Source organism: Eretmochelys imbricata, chromosome 2 (genome assembly GCF_965152235.1).
Source record: "Eretmochelys imbricata isolate rEreImb1 chromosome 2, rEreImb1.hap1, whole genome shotgun sequence".
Lineage (NCBI taxonomy): Eukaryota > Metazoa > Chordata > Testudines > Cheloniidae > Eretmochelys > Eretmochelys imbricata.
Genome location: NC_135573.1, coordinates 145,365,580 through 145,377,816, shown reverse-complemented (window position 1 = coordinate 145,377,816; position 12,237 = coordinate 145,365,580). Strand labels below are relative to the sequence as shown.

At 39.1% G+C, this 12,237-nt stretch overlaps 1 protein-coding gene across 2 annotated transcripts in view; it reads right to left on the bottom strand.

Moving 5' to 3' along the window:
• Nucleotides 1–3,226: 3,226 nt before the first annotated feature.
• Nucleotides 3,227–12,237, bottom strand: part of NSUN2 (NOP2/Sun RNA methyltransferase 2) — a 46,871-nt gene continuing 37,860 nt past the window's right edge. For both annotated transcript variants that reach the window (XM_077810817.1, XM_077810818.1), the window contains 4 exons: nt 8,546–8,626; nt 7,091–7,229; nt 5,810–5,849; nt 3,227–3,795 (listed from right to left, as the gene is read on the bottom strand). In XM_077810817.1, the coding sequence (XP_077666943.1) occupies nt 3,411–3,795; nt 5,810–5,849; nt 7,091–7,229; nt 8,546–8,626 (645 nt within the window). In that variant the 3' untranslated portion in view covers nt 3,227–3,410. The remainder of the gene's footprint in view (nt 3,796–5,809; nt 5,850–7,090; nt 7,230–8,545; nt 8,627–12,237) is intronic.

The window sequence follows — 12,237 nt, the reverse complement described above, 5'->3', positions numbered from 1 at the left end:
TTGTGACATTTGTGTGGAACTATGTAATCAAGCAAGTACTTAACTTTAAGCATGTCCTATTGACTTCAGAGGGACTAAATGCTTAAAGGTAGACATCCTGGTGAATCAGAGCCTTATTCAGTATCTCCCTAGTGCTGGCTGAGGAAGTCCTGGTACCCTGGGGTAGTCTACACAACACACTAAGCCCAGACTCAGGTTCAGGGCCAACCTTCTCTTCCATCATCACAAATTAGTCTGATTCGGCCAGGAACACTCTCTTGACTTGGACCTGTGGACCATGCTAAGAGGGGTGGACCCCAGGCATTTTGCAGTTTGGACACACCTCAAGTCCACACCACGAGACTTGGGTCTGAAGAGTTTACTAACACCATCCCACAATTCTTGAGGGCTATGCTTCACAGCCCTGCAATTCCAAAACTTGCAACTCACTTCCCAGGAATTGGAAGCAACCTCCTGGTTCAAATACAGCTGCTTGGCATTTTAACACTTCATTTCCAAGCAGCCTGCTCAACAGGAACTGACACAGGCTATTGTAATATGTATTAGCTGTGATTAGCAGTAAGATGAATTCCTGAACAAAGTGCACTGGTAGCTGGCCAGAGGAACAGATTCAGATTCTGGTGCAAGGTGAGCAAGATATTTGACTTTAGCAAGAGCATGAGAAATTATCACATCTATATTTGAGCAGCTGGTGAGAGCGGGGGGGGATTGACTGGACAGCAGAACAATGCAGAGACCAGCTCAAATGGCTGAAGCTAGACTACTGCGAAGTCAAGGATGCTAATGGCACCTCTGGAACTCCCCATCTTCCTGCCTCTTTTACAAGGAATTCAGCCTACTAATGGAAACTGCATTAAGCTCTGAGCTTCCAGGGTGCATGACAATGGTGAGGATGATGACTTCTTAACACCCCTCACAAGTACCACCAGAGGAGAGTCAACCACCAGATGAAGGGTAAGAAGCAACCCTGGAGCCAATGCCAATAACCAAAGTGGTTATGCCATTGGAGTAACTACAGAACATCCTAGATCTGTACTCAGAGGACCCATTTAGGGATAGCCCTGGGGAGCAGTCTGCTGCAGATACAGCATCAGAAGCTACGCTGGAGCCTGTAAGTTTCTGCCTCCATGTTTGCTTTTAGTAATATATGGATGGGAGGGATTTCCAGCTTATGGGCTTATTGAGTTATTAATACAAGCTGGGGGGGGGGGGTTGCGTACTTCCATTCAGGGGAGAACCTATGACATTTGATGTAAACAGGAAAAAAATACTATTTGGAAGTATTTAAATAAACTGATGCTGATGTGAACTTGTTGACTTAAAGTCAGTCAATCCTAACAGCTCATGCAACCTGCTCATGGGTGGCTTTTCCTTTGAGAGCACCATAATGGCAGGCATCATTAAAATAAAAATCCATAAACACAAATGAGAATTTGAGTGGGTGAATTTTTACACTATATTCTAACAGCTTTGATCAACAGTACTGATTGGATAAGAGTTACTATATTATGGGGAGAGGGCATTGCAGGCCTTGTACATGAGACCTTAAGGTTCAAAAATACTACAAATATTTCACCCGTCTTCCACTTAAAGCAAATGCTTAATTCTCAAATGCAGACAAGCAAATATGAACTGACTGGATGCCAATATTAAAACAGCATGAAATCCAAGTCACCCTAAAAGAAAGAATTGGAGAGAGTCAGGAATTTATTTGGAACTTGTTGGCATACAAACCTCTCTCTCAAGGGAAAGCTCTGCTAAGTCATTTTTCAGTTTATAAAGCTGACCAAAAGTAGCATAGTCAATTTCAAGTTGATTTGATCAAACAATAGAGGAAAGAATCCTAACTTTCATTTAAAATATATTTAGCAGGCTTTTCATTTCCAAAATGGACTCATCTTTAACAAATGAAATATGAGTTTGAAGAATAGTTTTCTTAACCTTTTTTCATAGATTCTTAATTGAAAAGTTTACTACATGAGACTATTAAAAAAATGAACAAAAAACCCATACTTGAGTACCTTTCCCAGACCTGAAGAGCAGCTCTGTGTTGCTCAAAAGCTTGTCTGTCTCACCAACAGAATTTGGTCCAATAAAAGGCATTACCTCACCCGCTTTGTTTTTTCTTTTCTTTAACACGTCAGAAGATAGAACATTCTTCTTTATGAAATTATACAAAACTGAAATAGAGACCATTTGTCTGTTATTGTTGTTGAGATTACGGATCAGCAAGTCATAGCTGTGGGGTATCACTGAATTGGTGAAAGTGGCTCTGAGCCATTTAGTACTTTGTGTATCAAACCCAACACTTTAAATTCCACCCATAATTACTCGTAGGGCAACCGATACAGATTATGGAACACTGGTTTCATGTGCTCCTGCTAGGAAGCCCTGCTTACCTAGGGTTGCCTTCTGTGGCAGCTTGTTTCCAGGCACACTTAAGGTATAGTGCCCAGGTAGAGTGCAATGCAGCAGTCTAGTCTTGAAGTGACAGAGGCATGGATTACAAAAGCATGGTGGGCATCAGGAAGAGATGGCTGCAGTTTCCCAGAAGCGGGTTCTAGCCCACGAAAGCTTATGCCCAAATAAATTTTTTAGTCTCTAAGGTGCCACAAGGACTGCTTGTTGTTTTTGCTGATACAGACTAACACGGCTACCACTCTGAAACCTATGACCAATAGTGTTCCTGGACATTGCTACTGTACGCTCAGCCAACAAGAGCTGGAAATGTTACATAGACATTTACTGGCTCTCAAACTTGGGAAACTGCCTTTCCATCTAGGACTTTTGCACATACTGATCACTCAATGTACAAATATATATGTTCTGTATTTCCTATTCAGGGGGGTTGTCTCTTGTTTACAACTTTGAATATACTCAATAACAAGAGTAATTTTTCTGGTAACTGTACTATGGTACATTGGCTCAATATGTTTTATACTTTTACAATAAACTATTTAGCATCATTTACTATAGAGTAAAATTACTTCTCTTGTAATTATGAAAACCTCATGCTTTTTGCATGAAAACCTATTGATCTTCTTTCAAAAATGATCCTATCAAGACAGACTCAGACAGGATTTACAAATTAAATAAACAATTCATATTTGAAAATCAATCTCTACACACTAGGTGTTGGAATTTACTGGTGCATAGTCCATCGATGGCAACAGACATACCACATTATCAATGAAATGGAGTTAAATGGGAAGAACAAGACAGACTCTTAGGGAAAGATTTTTTTTTATTTAAAAAATAACAGAGGAACTTCTGTAAAAAGAATACCTCGTGCCAACATTTCAACTTCCCCCAAGAAACTGAAACAGTTTTAAAAGTGTATTTACATACTGAAGACAAATGTCTAGATTACATATCATGAAAGTAGTGCCAAAATGACAGACAGTGAAAACTCAAGCTTTCACACTACTAAGGTCAGTAATGTCTCTATTTTCAGCATTTTCACTGGAAGGCTGGACATTTTCCATTTTATTCTCGGGTTCTATAACACTGCTTTCCATAAGCTCATGAATAGGTTTTTCGTCCACTTCTGCCTCCATTTTTGTGGCTAATTCATTGTGTTCTATATCCATCTCTTCCTCCATGTGCTTTGTGTTGTCCTGATCTCCTTCCTCTGTTTTACTTTCAAAATCCTCCTCTTTCCTCTTTGCTTTAAACACTTCAACTCCCATCATCCTCAGGTAATGAAGTCTCTCATTCTTGGGCACAAAGGCACGAAGTGAGGTCTTTCCATGCCAGCCACACAGAACAATAGGGCACTGAAGAGCATCAGGTTTGCTATTAAAAAATTAGTGTTTGGTAAAGACTGAGTAAATTAATCTTGACAATTCATTTCTACAGAAATATTTTAATTTAATAGCTATACACATGATTTCAATAGAGCAAGGCAACAGTATTATGTAACTCTAACAGCAACTTTACTTTTAATGCAATACCTAATCCAGCACTGTTTAAACACTGATAAGGACAAGTCAATATTACAGATTGGGAGAGGAACATACAGGCAAGTAGAGCAGTAACTATATAAACTCATATTTCATATATTCACGGAGTTTAAGGCCAAAAGGCACTATTTGATCAGTCTATTCTCCTATTTCTCACGGGCAATTACATTTCACCTAATTACCCTGTACTGAGCCTAAAGCATGGAGTTGGAGAATCTCTCACTAACCATTGGAACAAACTGCCAAGGAATATCACCTTCATTGTTTAAAAAAAAAAAAAAAAGCTTTATTTCTCATTTTCGTTTGTCTGGCTTCAGCTTCCGAAAACTGGTTCTTGTTACATCCTTCTCCCCTAGGTTTAAAAGCCCTGAGAACCCAGTATTCTCTCCCCACGAAGGTACTTATGCACTGCAATCAAGTGACCTCTCAATCTTCTTTTTGATAACCGAAACAGATTGAATTCTGCAAAGCATTTTCTTCAGCCCTTGAATAATTTTTTGTGGCTATTTTCTGCACCCTTTCCAATTTTTCAACATACTTTTCCATTTCCTTACACAGTAGCAAGGAAGGGAAGAACTTTTAAATCCCAGGATTCTTTCCATATATGGAAAAGACTGAGAGAATCCATTAATCAAAATTCAACCAGATATACAGAAGTTTGAAAAGAAATATACTCATCCAACTTGCCATTGACAAACAATGTTTTCCTACTAAGCCATCCATGTCTGCATCATTTACGCTTTTCTTTAAAATAAAACTGTCTGGTCCTTACACTTTCAAAGGTAATTTTCTCAATGTGAACTAAATGTAAGCTGTTACCTTCCTGAGTCAACTGACAACTCCAATGCTTCTGCTACTGCTCTACATTTTAGGAAGTAAAGACAGACAAGACAACAGTCATTTTCACTTTTTCTATTCCAAACTCTGCAGGCAGCAGTGAAACTGGTAAAGAACCAAGTCAATTTCACGGTAGAGCTGTGCTCCGCAAAGCTATTAGCAGCAACAGAGGTAAGTATTGGAAGGAGAAGCCAAAAAACCCCAAGACCGTAAGGAGGAATAGAGACTCTGTGTTGGATATGTCTCCCCTGCCTGGTATTGCTCGACCTTACTGGTGGGCTTCCATTCATATTTTTCTTCGTCTACTGGAGGCTAGTTAGCTTAGTCTTTGAGTTAAGAAGTATTTCAAGCCTTGTATTTACATTCAGAGCTCTGACAATAGTGAAGGTGAAGTGCAAAGCCTGCTTAACCTCTAATCTGCCATAACTTTTTAGAAAAGCAAGTTTACAAAAATGGCCTGCACAACTGCACCCATTTAGAATTCTAACTGCCCAATCACATTTACAAATCACTTTGGCATGTAAATTAGAAGCACCAAGCTGCACCTGCAATGCTGAAGGACAAGTTCAGGACCAAACAAAAATAGGGGCCGTAACATCCATGACTGAAAGATAATTTTAAAAAAACAACATTTCTTGACCAAATTTAAGGAGAATCAACATTAACTTTTTTTTTTTTAAATGTAAGAAGTGCTAATGCCACATTTATGAACAATTTTCATGCTCCAGCACGGCCTATGATGGAGTGAAATAACACTTGGCTGTTGCTAGGCATAACCACTAAACTAACTGAAGCCTATTTTTCTAATCAGCAAATACAGTGACAATTAATTCACAGCAAATATTTTCATTTCAAAAGATGTTCAAATGCTTTAAACTGACACTGAAATTCAAGATAAAGACCCACTGTAATGAGTTACGTGCTTGTTTCTATATTCACATGTATTTATCTTACACATTTTTTGAGGGGGGATAAGTGAAAAAAAATGTATTAGTAAAGCATCTATTTACCTGGGATCTGGTTCATACTTCAGGACAATGCTCCCCATAGCTAGAAAAGAAAGATTAGATAAAATTTACTTGGAAACATAAAAAATACTTGTGATTCCAAAATGCTATAACAGCCTTATCACTATATTTAGCAATACAATAAACGGGATTAGAAAACAGTTCAGATTTTTATTCCTGTTTCATATTTATAGATGGAAAAATCTACACACAGAAAAGCCTGCCCTCCTCCCCCCCCAAAAAAAACAAACAAAAGAACCCCAAACCAAACAACACTCTTATAGGAACAAAGACATGCCTGAATTCTAGAATAATAAAAATGTCTCTCTAAAATCGGTTACAGGTTCCATACGTAGTATCCAAAAATAAATCAGAAGTCACAGAGTGTTGGCCAAAAGACTAGGTTAGAGTTTTGGAAGAATACTTTTGTCTCTACATTTTATCTTAAAGGGACAGCATCAGGCATGCAGATACCATTGTGATGAGTATGGACGTAAGATTATATAAAACCCTAGCATGAAAGAACTAAAATCAAACTTCTGTCTGAATTTTTACAAGTAATACTTAAGACTACTATAGCTGAAAGAGTTTAAACAAAAAGAAATTTTCTTTTGCTTTACTGTGTACATTTGACAGAACTATGCCTATAGTCATTTTTCTGTTTCTCCTGTATAGTCAGTGACCTGTTTGTAAGGGTTCTTCACATAATAGGGAGAGGAAAAAAAGTTTAGAGTGGGTGTCTTTTCCTACCTGTTTAGATAAAATATTAGTATATTTAATCTAGAGATGGCCAATGCCATCCTTAAAACATACAATGAATAAAGACACCTGCAGGGATCAGGAACAGCTTCAACTAAAGTACATTCAGGAACAAAAATAGGCAGAGTTAAGAAATGTGGCTAGTCAGAAGTTCTTGCTGAATTTATGCTTTGTGGGAATCCCAGACCTGGTGACTCCTCTGGTTCCATGAAGGTCATGTTCTTTGCAAGAGTCCAGGCTCTCTGGGTCCTGCAGGATTTACAGACCTTAGTCTACTAAGATTCCAGGGTTGGGGCCAGATGGAGCCACAGCCTCTAGAAAGGCTCTTGTCTCCAGCAACATTAGAATGTCTATATTAACTGTTGCACTATAGATGCTAGAAGTCATGGCGAAGACTAATATATTAAAGTAACTGGATGTTGGATTTTCCATTCATTTGAATGGATAACTCACTGCAAAGAGTTTGAAAGTTTTACAGATGCAAAACAGTGATCTATATTGCCATAATAAAAAAAGAAAGCTTACCCAAGTCTTTGACCCGTTTGTGTGTTTCACTGGTAAATTTACTTAAGAATGGATTCTCTTGAGTTAACAGCACTTTAACATCTTCTATGCACACGTTTATAATCCTTGCATTAATGAATGGGTACAGTGTATATATTCCCTGGTGGTAAAAAAACACAATTAGTTTTAAAGTGCAATCTCTGCTTGTGATGCTATATAAAATTTGGGTAGCTATTTATCATATTATAATTATATAACTGCAATAAATCTTAAGCAAGTCATCTAAAGTATCATTAGAAAAGTTATGATTTGCTAAATCTGATAATCCTGTTTATTTGCATGTGTCATCTTTGTATCTGAAGTTATGAATATCTGCAATATAGTTGTATCTCAAACTTGTGCTTTGTGTTCCTAGGTGACACCCCCAGACAAATTTGCATCAGCACTGACCATCTCTGCACTATGGCCCATCCATGAGGTAACAGGCCACTGAAGGGACTTAATTTGCCCTGCAGTTCTTCTCCAGGATGCCTCAGACAGCCTGGAGCCACTGATGCCCTATGATTCAACAGAGCATGTAAGGAGATGTAGTAAAGGCATGTGACCCTGGACTCCATTTCCGCTAATAAATTTCCATGTACCTATGTTGTGAACTATAAACTGCAGCTATGACATCACTGCATCATCCTCATTCCTGCTTCATTCCTCTGAATTGTAACTTTCTATGGAAGCTTTGAACAAAGGACTGAATGACCCTGAAGCTTTTGGGTGTGATCCAGAAAACAACTTTTGCAAGCCACCAGAATTATCATCTCTGCTATGAACCTGATTTACATCTCTATAGTCACTTGTAATGTATAGGACTCCTTTGACCATTTAACAACTCTCTCTTTTTTTTTTAAATAATAAAACCTTTAGACTAAAGGGATTAGCTTCAGTGTGATATCTGGGTAAGGTCTAAGTATATATAATTGGGGAAGTGGCCAATCCTTTGGGATAGGAAGAAGAACTTCATATGTGATGAATCTGGTTTTCAGTAACCTCCCATCAAAGCCCAGGTGTCTGGGTGGTGATATGGGCTGGTTGCCTAAGGGGACTGGGTTGTTAGCTTCTTGTTAACCAGTGTGGTGCTACAGAAGCTCATTTTGTTGCTGGTTTGGTGAAACTAATGTTAGAATAACCACCAGTTTGGGGGGTGTCTGTCCTATTTTTATCAGTCTGTCCTGAGTTTGGCATTCTCATCTGTATACCATACCAGCCATGCTCACACTGCTTTCTGATAGAAGATCAAATTAAAGAAAAGCTCTGAATGAACAGTAACATCAGAACGCAATCCATTTGTTTAATGAAGTTTAAAACGCTAAGTTTGGAGGCTGCATTTCATAATATGCAACATTCATATTGACGATACAGCAGGCACTATGGGAAATATGAACAGAAATCCCATGATATGAAAGCAAAGTGCTTTGCAATTACCTCTTGTGCTAGTCTAAAGGCACAGCCAAACTGTTCACCATCACTGTTGCGAGACCAGACTTTTATCCCAGTGTTAATAACCTGTCAGTCAAAGTAAAAAAGTATCAATAAAGTTTTTAAGGAAAACCAAGTTTAAGAGTTACATAACTCATCTTGAAACTGCTTAACTAGCAGTCACAGGGAAGAGTAACTCTGCCATACAGAGGTCTTCATTTCTGCTGGAGATTAAATTAAACTCAAAAGTCAGAATCAAAATTTAGACCAGCTTACATTATTAGTGCTGTTCAAGTTATAGTGCTTTGGAAGAAAAGGATGAATAAAAGTTCCCAACTCTGAAGATACAGTTATACATCTTGGGGCATCCTCTTATTAACCACTTCCTTGTTGAAAATTGATCACTTATTCCTATGGGGAGAAGAGGTGGTCTTGCAATTAAGGCACTGAAATGCTTCTAAGAAATGGGTTCAGTTCCCAGCTCTGTTTAGGACTTCCTGTGTGACCTTGGAAAAGTCACTTAAGGCCAAGATTAAAAACATATATACGTTGCAAGGCACCTCCTTTGTTTTGCCAGACTTAGCACTTCCCTCTCTGGCAATGGTGGGCCTGAGGTAAATAAGTCCCACTCTGGGCAGTGTTTGCCTCCCCCACTTCTGTGCTCCTTTAGCGGTGTTTCCAGGGTAGGCCCCATGGTTGGCCTAATGGGTGATCCTTCATCAAAAAAAAAGGGAACAGTCTCTTAAATCCCAAAACAAAAGGGAATACCTTTCCTTGCCTCCTCGCTGGGGCTCAGTGTCATCCTGTTGCTTCCCCTGAGGTGCAGTCCTTTCCCTAGCAGGCACTCAGGTTTGGCTGTTCCCCTATGGGAAGGAGCACAGCCTCTCAGCCTGGAAAAGCTTGTTTCCCAGCTGCCATTAGCCTGGCAGTAGCTTCTCTCTCTTCTCCCGCCCCCGCCTCCTTCTGCCTAGAGGTGGGGTTTTTAAAGGCCTCAGGCAGCCCTTAATTGAATTCAGGTGTCCCTAATTGACCTGAGGTAACCCCTTCTATATATATATATATATATATACACACATACATACACACACACACACACGTATGTGTTTTTAATCTTGGCTTTAAGTGACTTTTCCATATATGTATATGTGTGTGCGTGTATTTTTATTTTATTTATATATATTATATATAAAATTATAAATAATTTTCTATATAATAAAAATGCACACACACGTACACATTTAATGTTAAGATCCTAAATCTATTTTGGGCACCCATGCTTAGCAGTGTAACCCATTAAAAAAACAAAAAAAACTTGCCATGAATCTTTCGGTTCCCATCTGTCCAATGAGACTATTTCCCTATCTCACAGGTGTGTTGCAAGGATAAGCCTTTAATGTTTGTGAGATGCCCAGATACTTCTCTGATGAAGGCCATATACATTCCTTTATTTGGGAGGATATGGAATCTGAACACTTTCACACATGATCCAGAGGGCTGTAATGTATTTCCACTATAGGTCCGTCCGGAAAATAAGAACTCCACTTCACAAAAAAATTTGAGGTTTTAACATTTCTGCTCTGATGTGAACAAAATTTTTAATATTTTTAATGAAAAAAGCCACACTGCAGAATAGCCAAGAGGCAATGATCCAGGCACTCGCTCGGCATGTGGGAGACTCAGATTCAAGTCCCTGATGTGAATCAGATCCTAACAACTATTCTGAGAGTAGCCACTACATTTCCACAAAAAAGGGAAGTTATTTACTTGTTCAATAACTGGAGTTCTTCGAGATGTGTCATCTATGTGTGTTCCACGTCTGCTGAGCAAGCACTCCATGCACTGGAGATCATAACACTTTAGCCTGCAGTGTCTCCACTCCTTGCACAGCCTCAAGACCTTCACCACTTTGAGTATATAAAGCAGGGTGGAAAAACAAACTGACCCTCTGTTCCTTTACCACTACCCACTCCAACATATTAGACTCAGCAGAAGCTGGGAAAGGAGAATGTTTTGTGGAACACAAAGACATCACACCTCAAAGCACTCCAGTTACTGAACAATTAACTTCCTTTCTTCTTTGCATGCTTTTCTATGTGTGTTCCATGTCTGGTGACTGTCAAGCAGTATAATCTTAAAAGGTGGAGGGTACATTAAAATAGGAATTTTAATACAGCCCTGCCAAATTGAGAATGTGCACATGATACTTCCACAATAGAGTAATGTTTTGTGAAGGTACGTACATCACTCCTGGTAGAAGCCCTACAAATATCAACTATAGGAACACCTCTAAATGAGGCTGCAGAGGCTGCCTGTGCCCTGATCGAATGGGCCCTAACGTTCCCAGGGAGCTGTAAACTGGCCATCTTGTAACTCTATATAACCCAACACCCATCTAGAAATTCTTTGGGTTGAAACTGCCTGACCCTTAGTTGTTGTAGCCATATTGGTCGCACAGTATTCGAAACAGAAGGACCCTTATCAGCAACAGAAACAAACAGCCTAAGGGATATCCTAAATGATTCTGTAATATCCAACTGAAAGTATGGTTTTGGGAAAGAACAGTGATAAACGTATAGATTGTCATTTAAAATCAATCAAACTGCACCTTAGGAAAATTTAGGTTGTAGTCTGGGAATCAACTTGTCTTTGGGGAAAATTGTGTATGGCAGCCCTGCCATAAGTGCTTGCAACTTGCTCACCCACAGTGCTGATGTAATGGTCATAAGGAAAGTTGTCTTCATGGACAAATGCAGCAAGGTACTGGAGCTCAGCGGTTCAAAAGGATGACCCATGAGCCCTGTAAGAACAGCCTTAAGATCCCATGAAGGAGAAAGCTGCCACACAACTGAAAAATTCTAACAACTTCTTTCAAAAATATTTTCACTGAAAGATGAGAAGAAAACACAGGATAATCCTGAACTGAAGGATAAGCTAAAATAGCAGCCTAATGGACACGCAGATAACTAACTGAAAACTTCAAGTTTTTCAAAGATAAAAAGGTAATCAAGATTATCAACAGTCATCATGTCCATTGGAGAAAGATTGCTTTGTGTCAACCAAATAGAAAAACGTTTCCATTTTGCTGTGTAAATACTCATAGAAGTTTTCCTACTTTCAATCAATACCTTTTGAACATCAACAGAACAAGTTTTCTCCAAATCTGTCAGCCAGATTCTTTCCATGCAGAGAGCTCAAAGATGCCACAAGTTAGTGAAAAGTGGCCCTATTGTTCTGGCTGACTAAGTCAGCACACAGAGGAAGAGGAAGCAACTGTTTCCTAAGTTCTGCAAACCAGTGCTGTCTGTGCCACACTGGAGCTACCAGAATAACCAGGGCTCCATTTTGTTTGATTTTCCTCAACACAAGGAATTAAGGGAACAGGGGTAAGCATAAAGGAGACCCTGAGTCCATGGAATCAGAAACACATCCTCTAAAGAACTGAGGTTCTGTTCCCACTTTGAGCAGAAAGACATGCATTTCTTGTGGTTGGTGGGAATAAATCTATTTGAGGTATGCCCCATTGACCAAATACAGTCTTAACGACAGAGTCCTTTACAGTCCTTTTGCGGTTCATCAAAAAATTCCTGCTTAGACAGTCTACTAATAAATTGTGAAGAGATGCCAGATGAACAGCAGATTGTTAAGTTATGCCAAGTAATACATAAGTTCCATAAAAGGACTGCTTCCCTGGCTCTGCC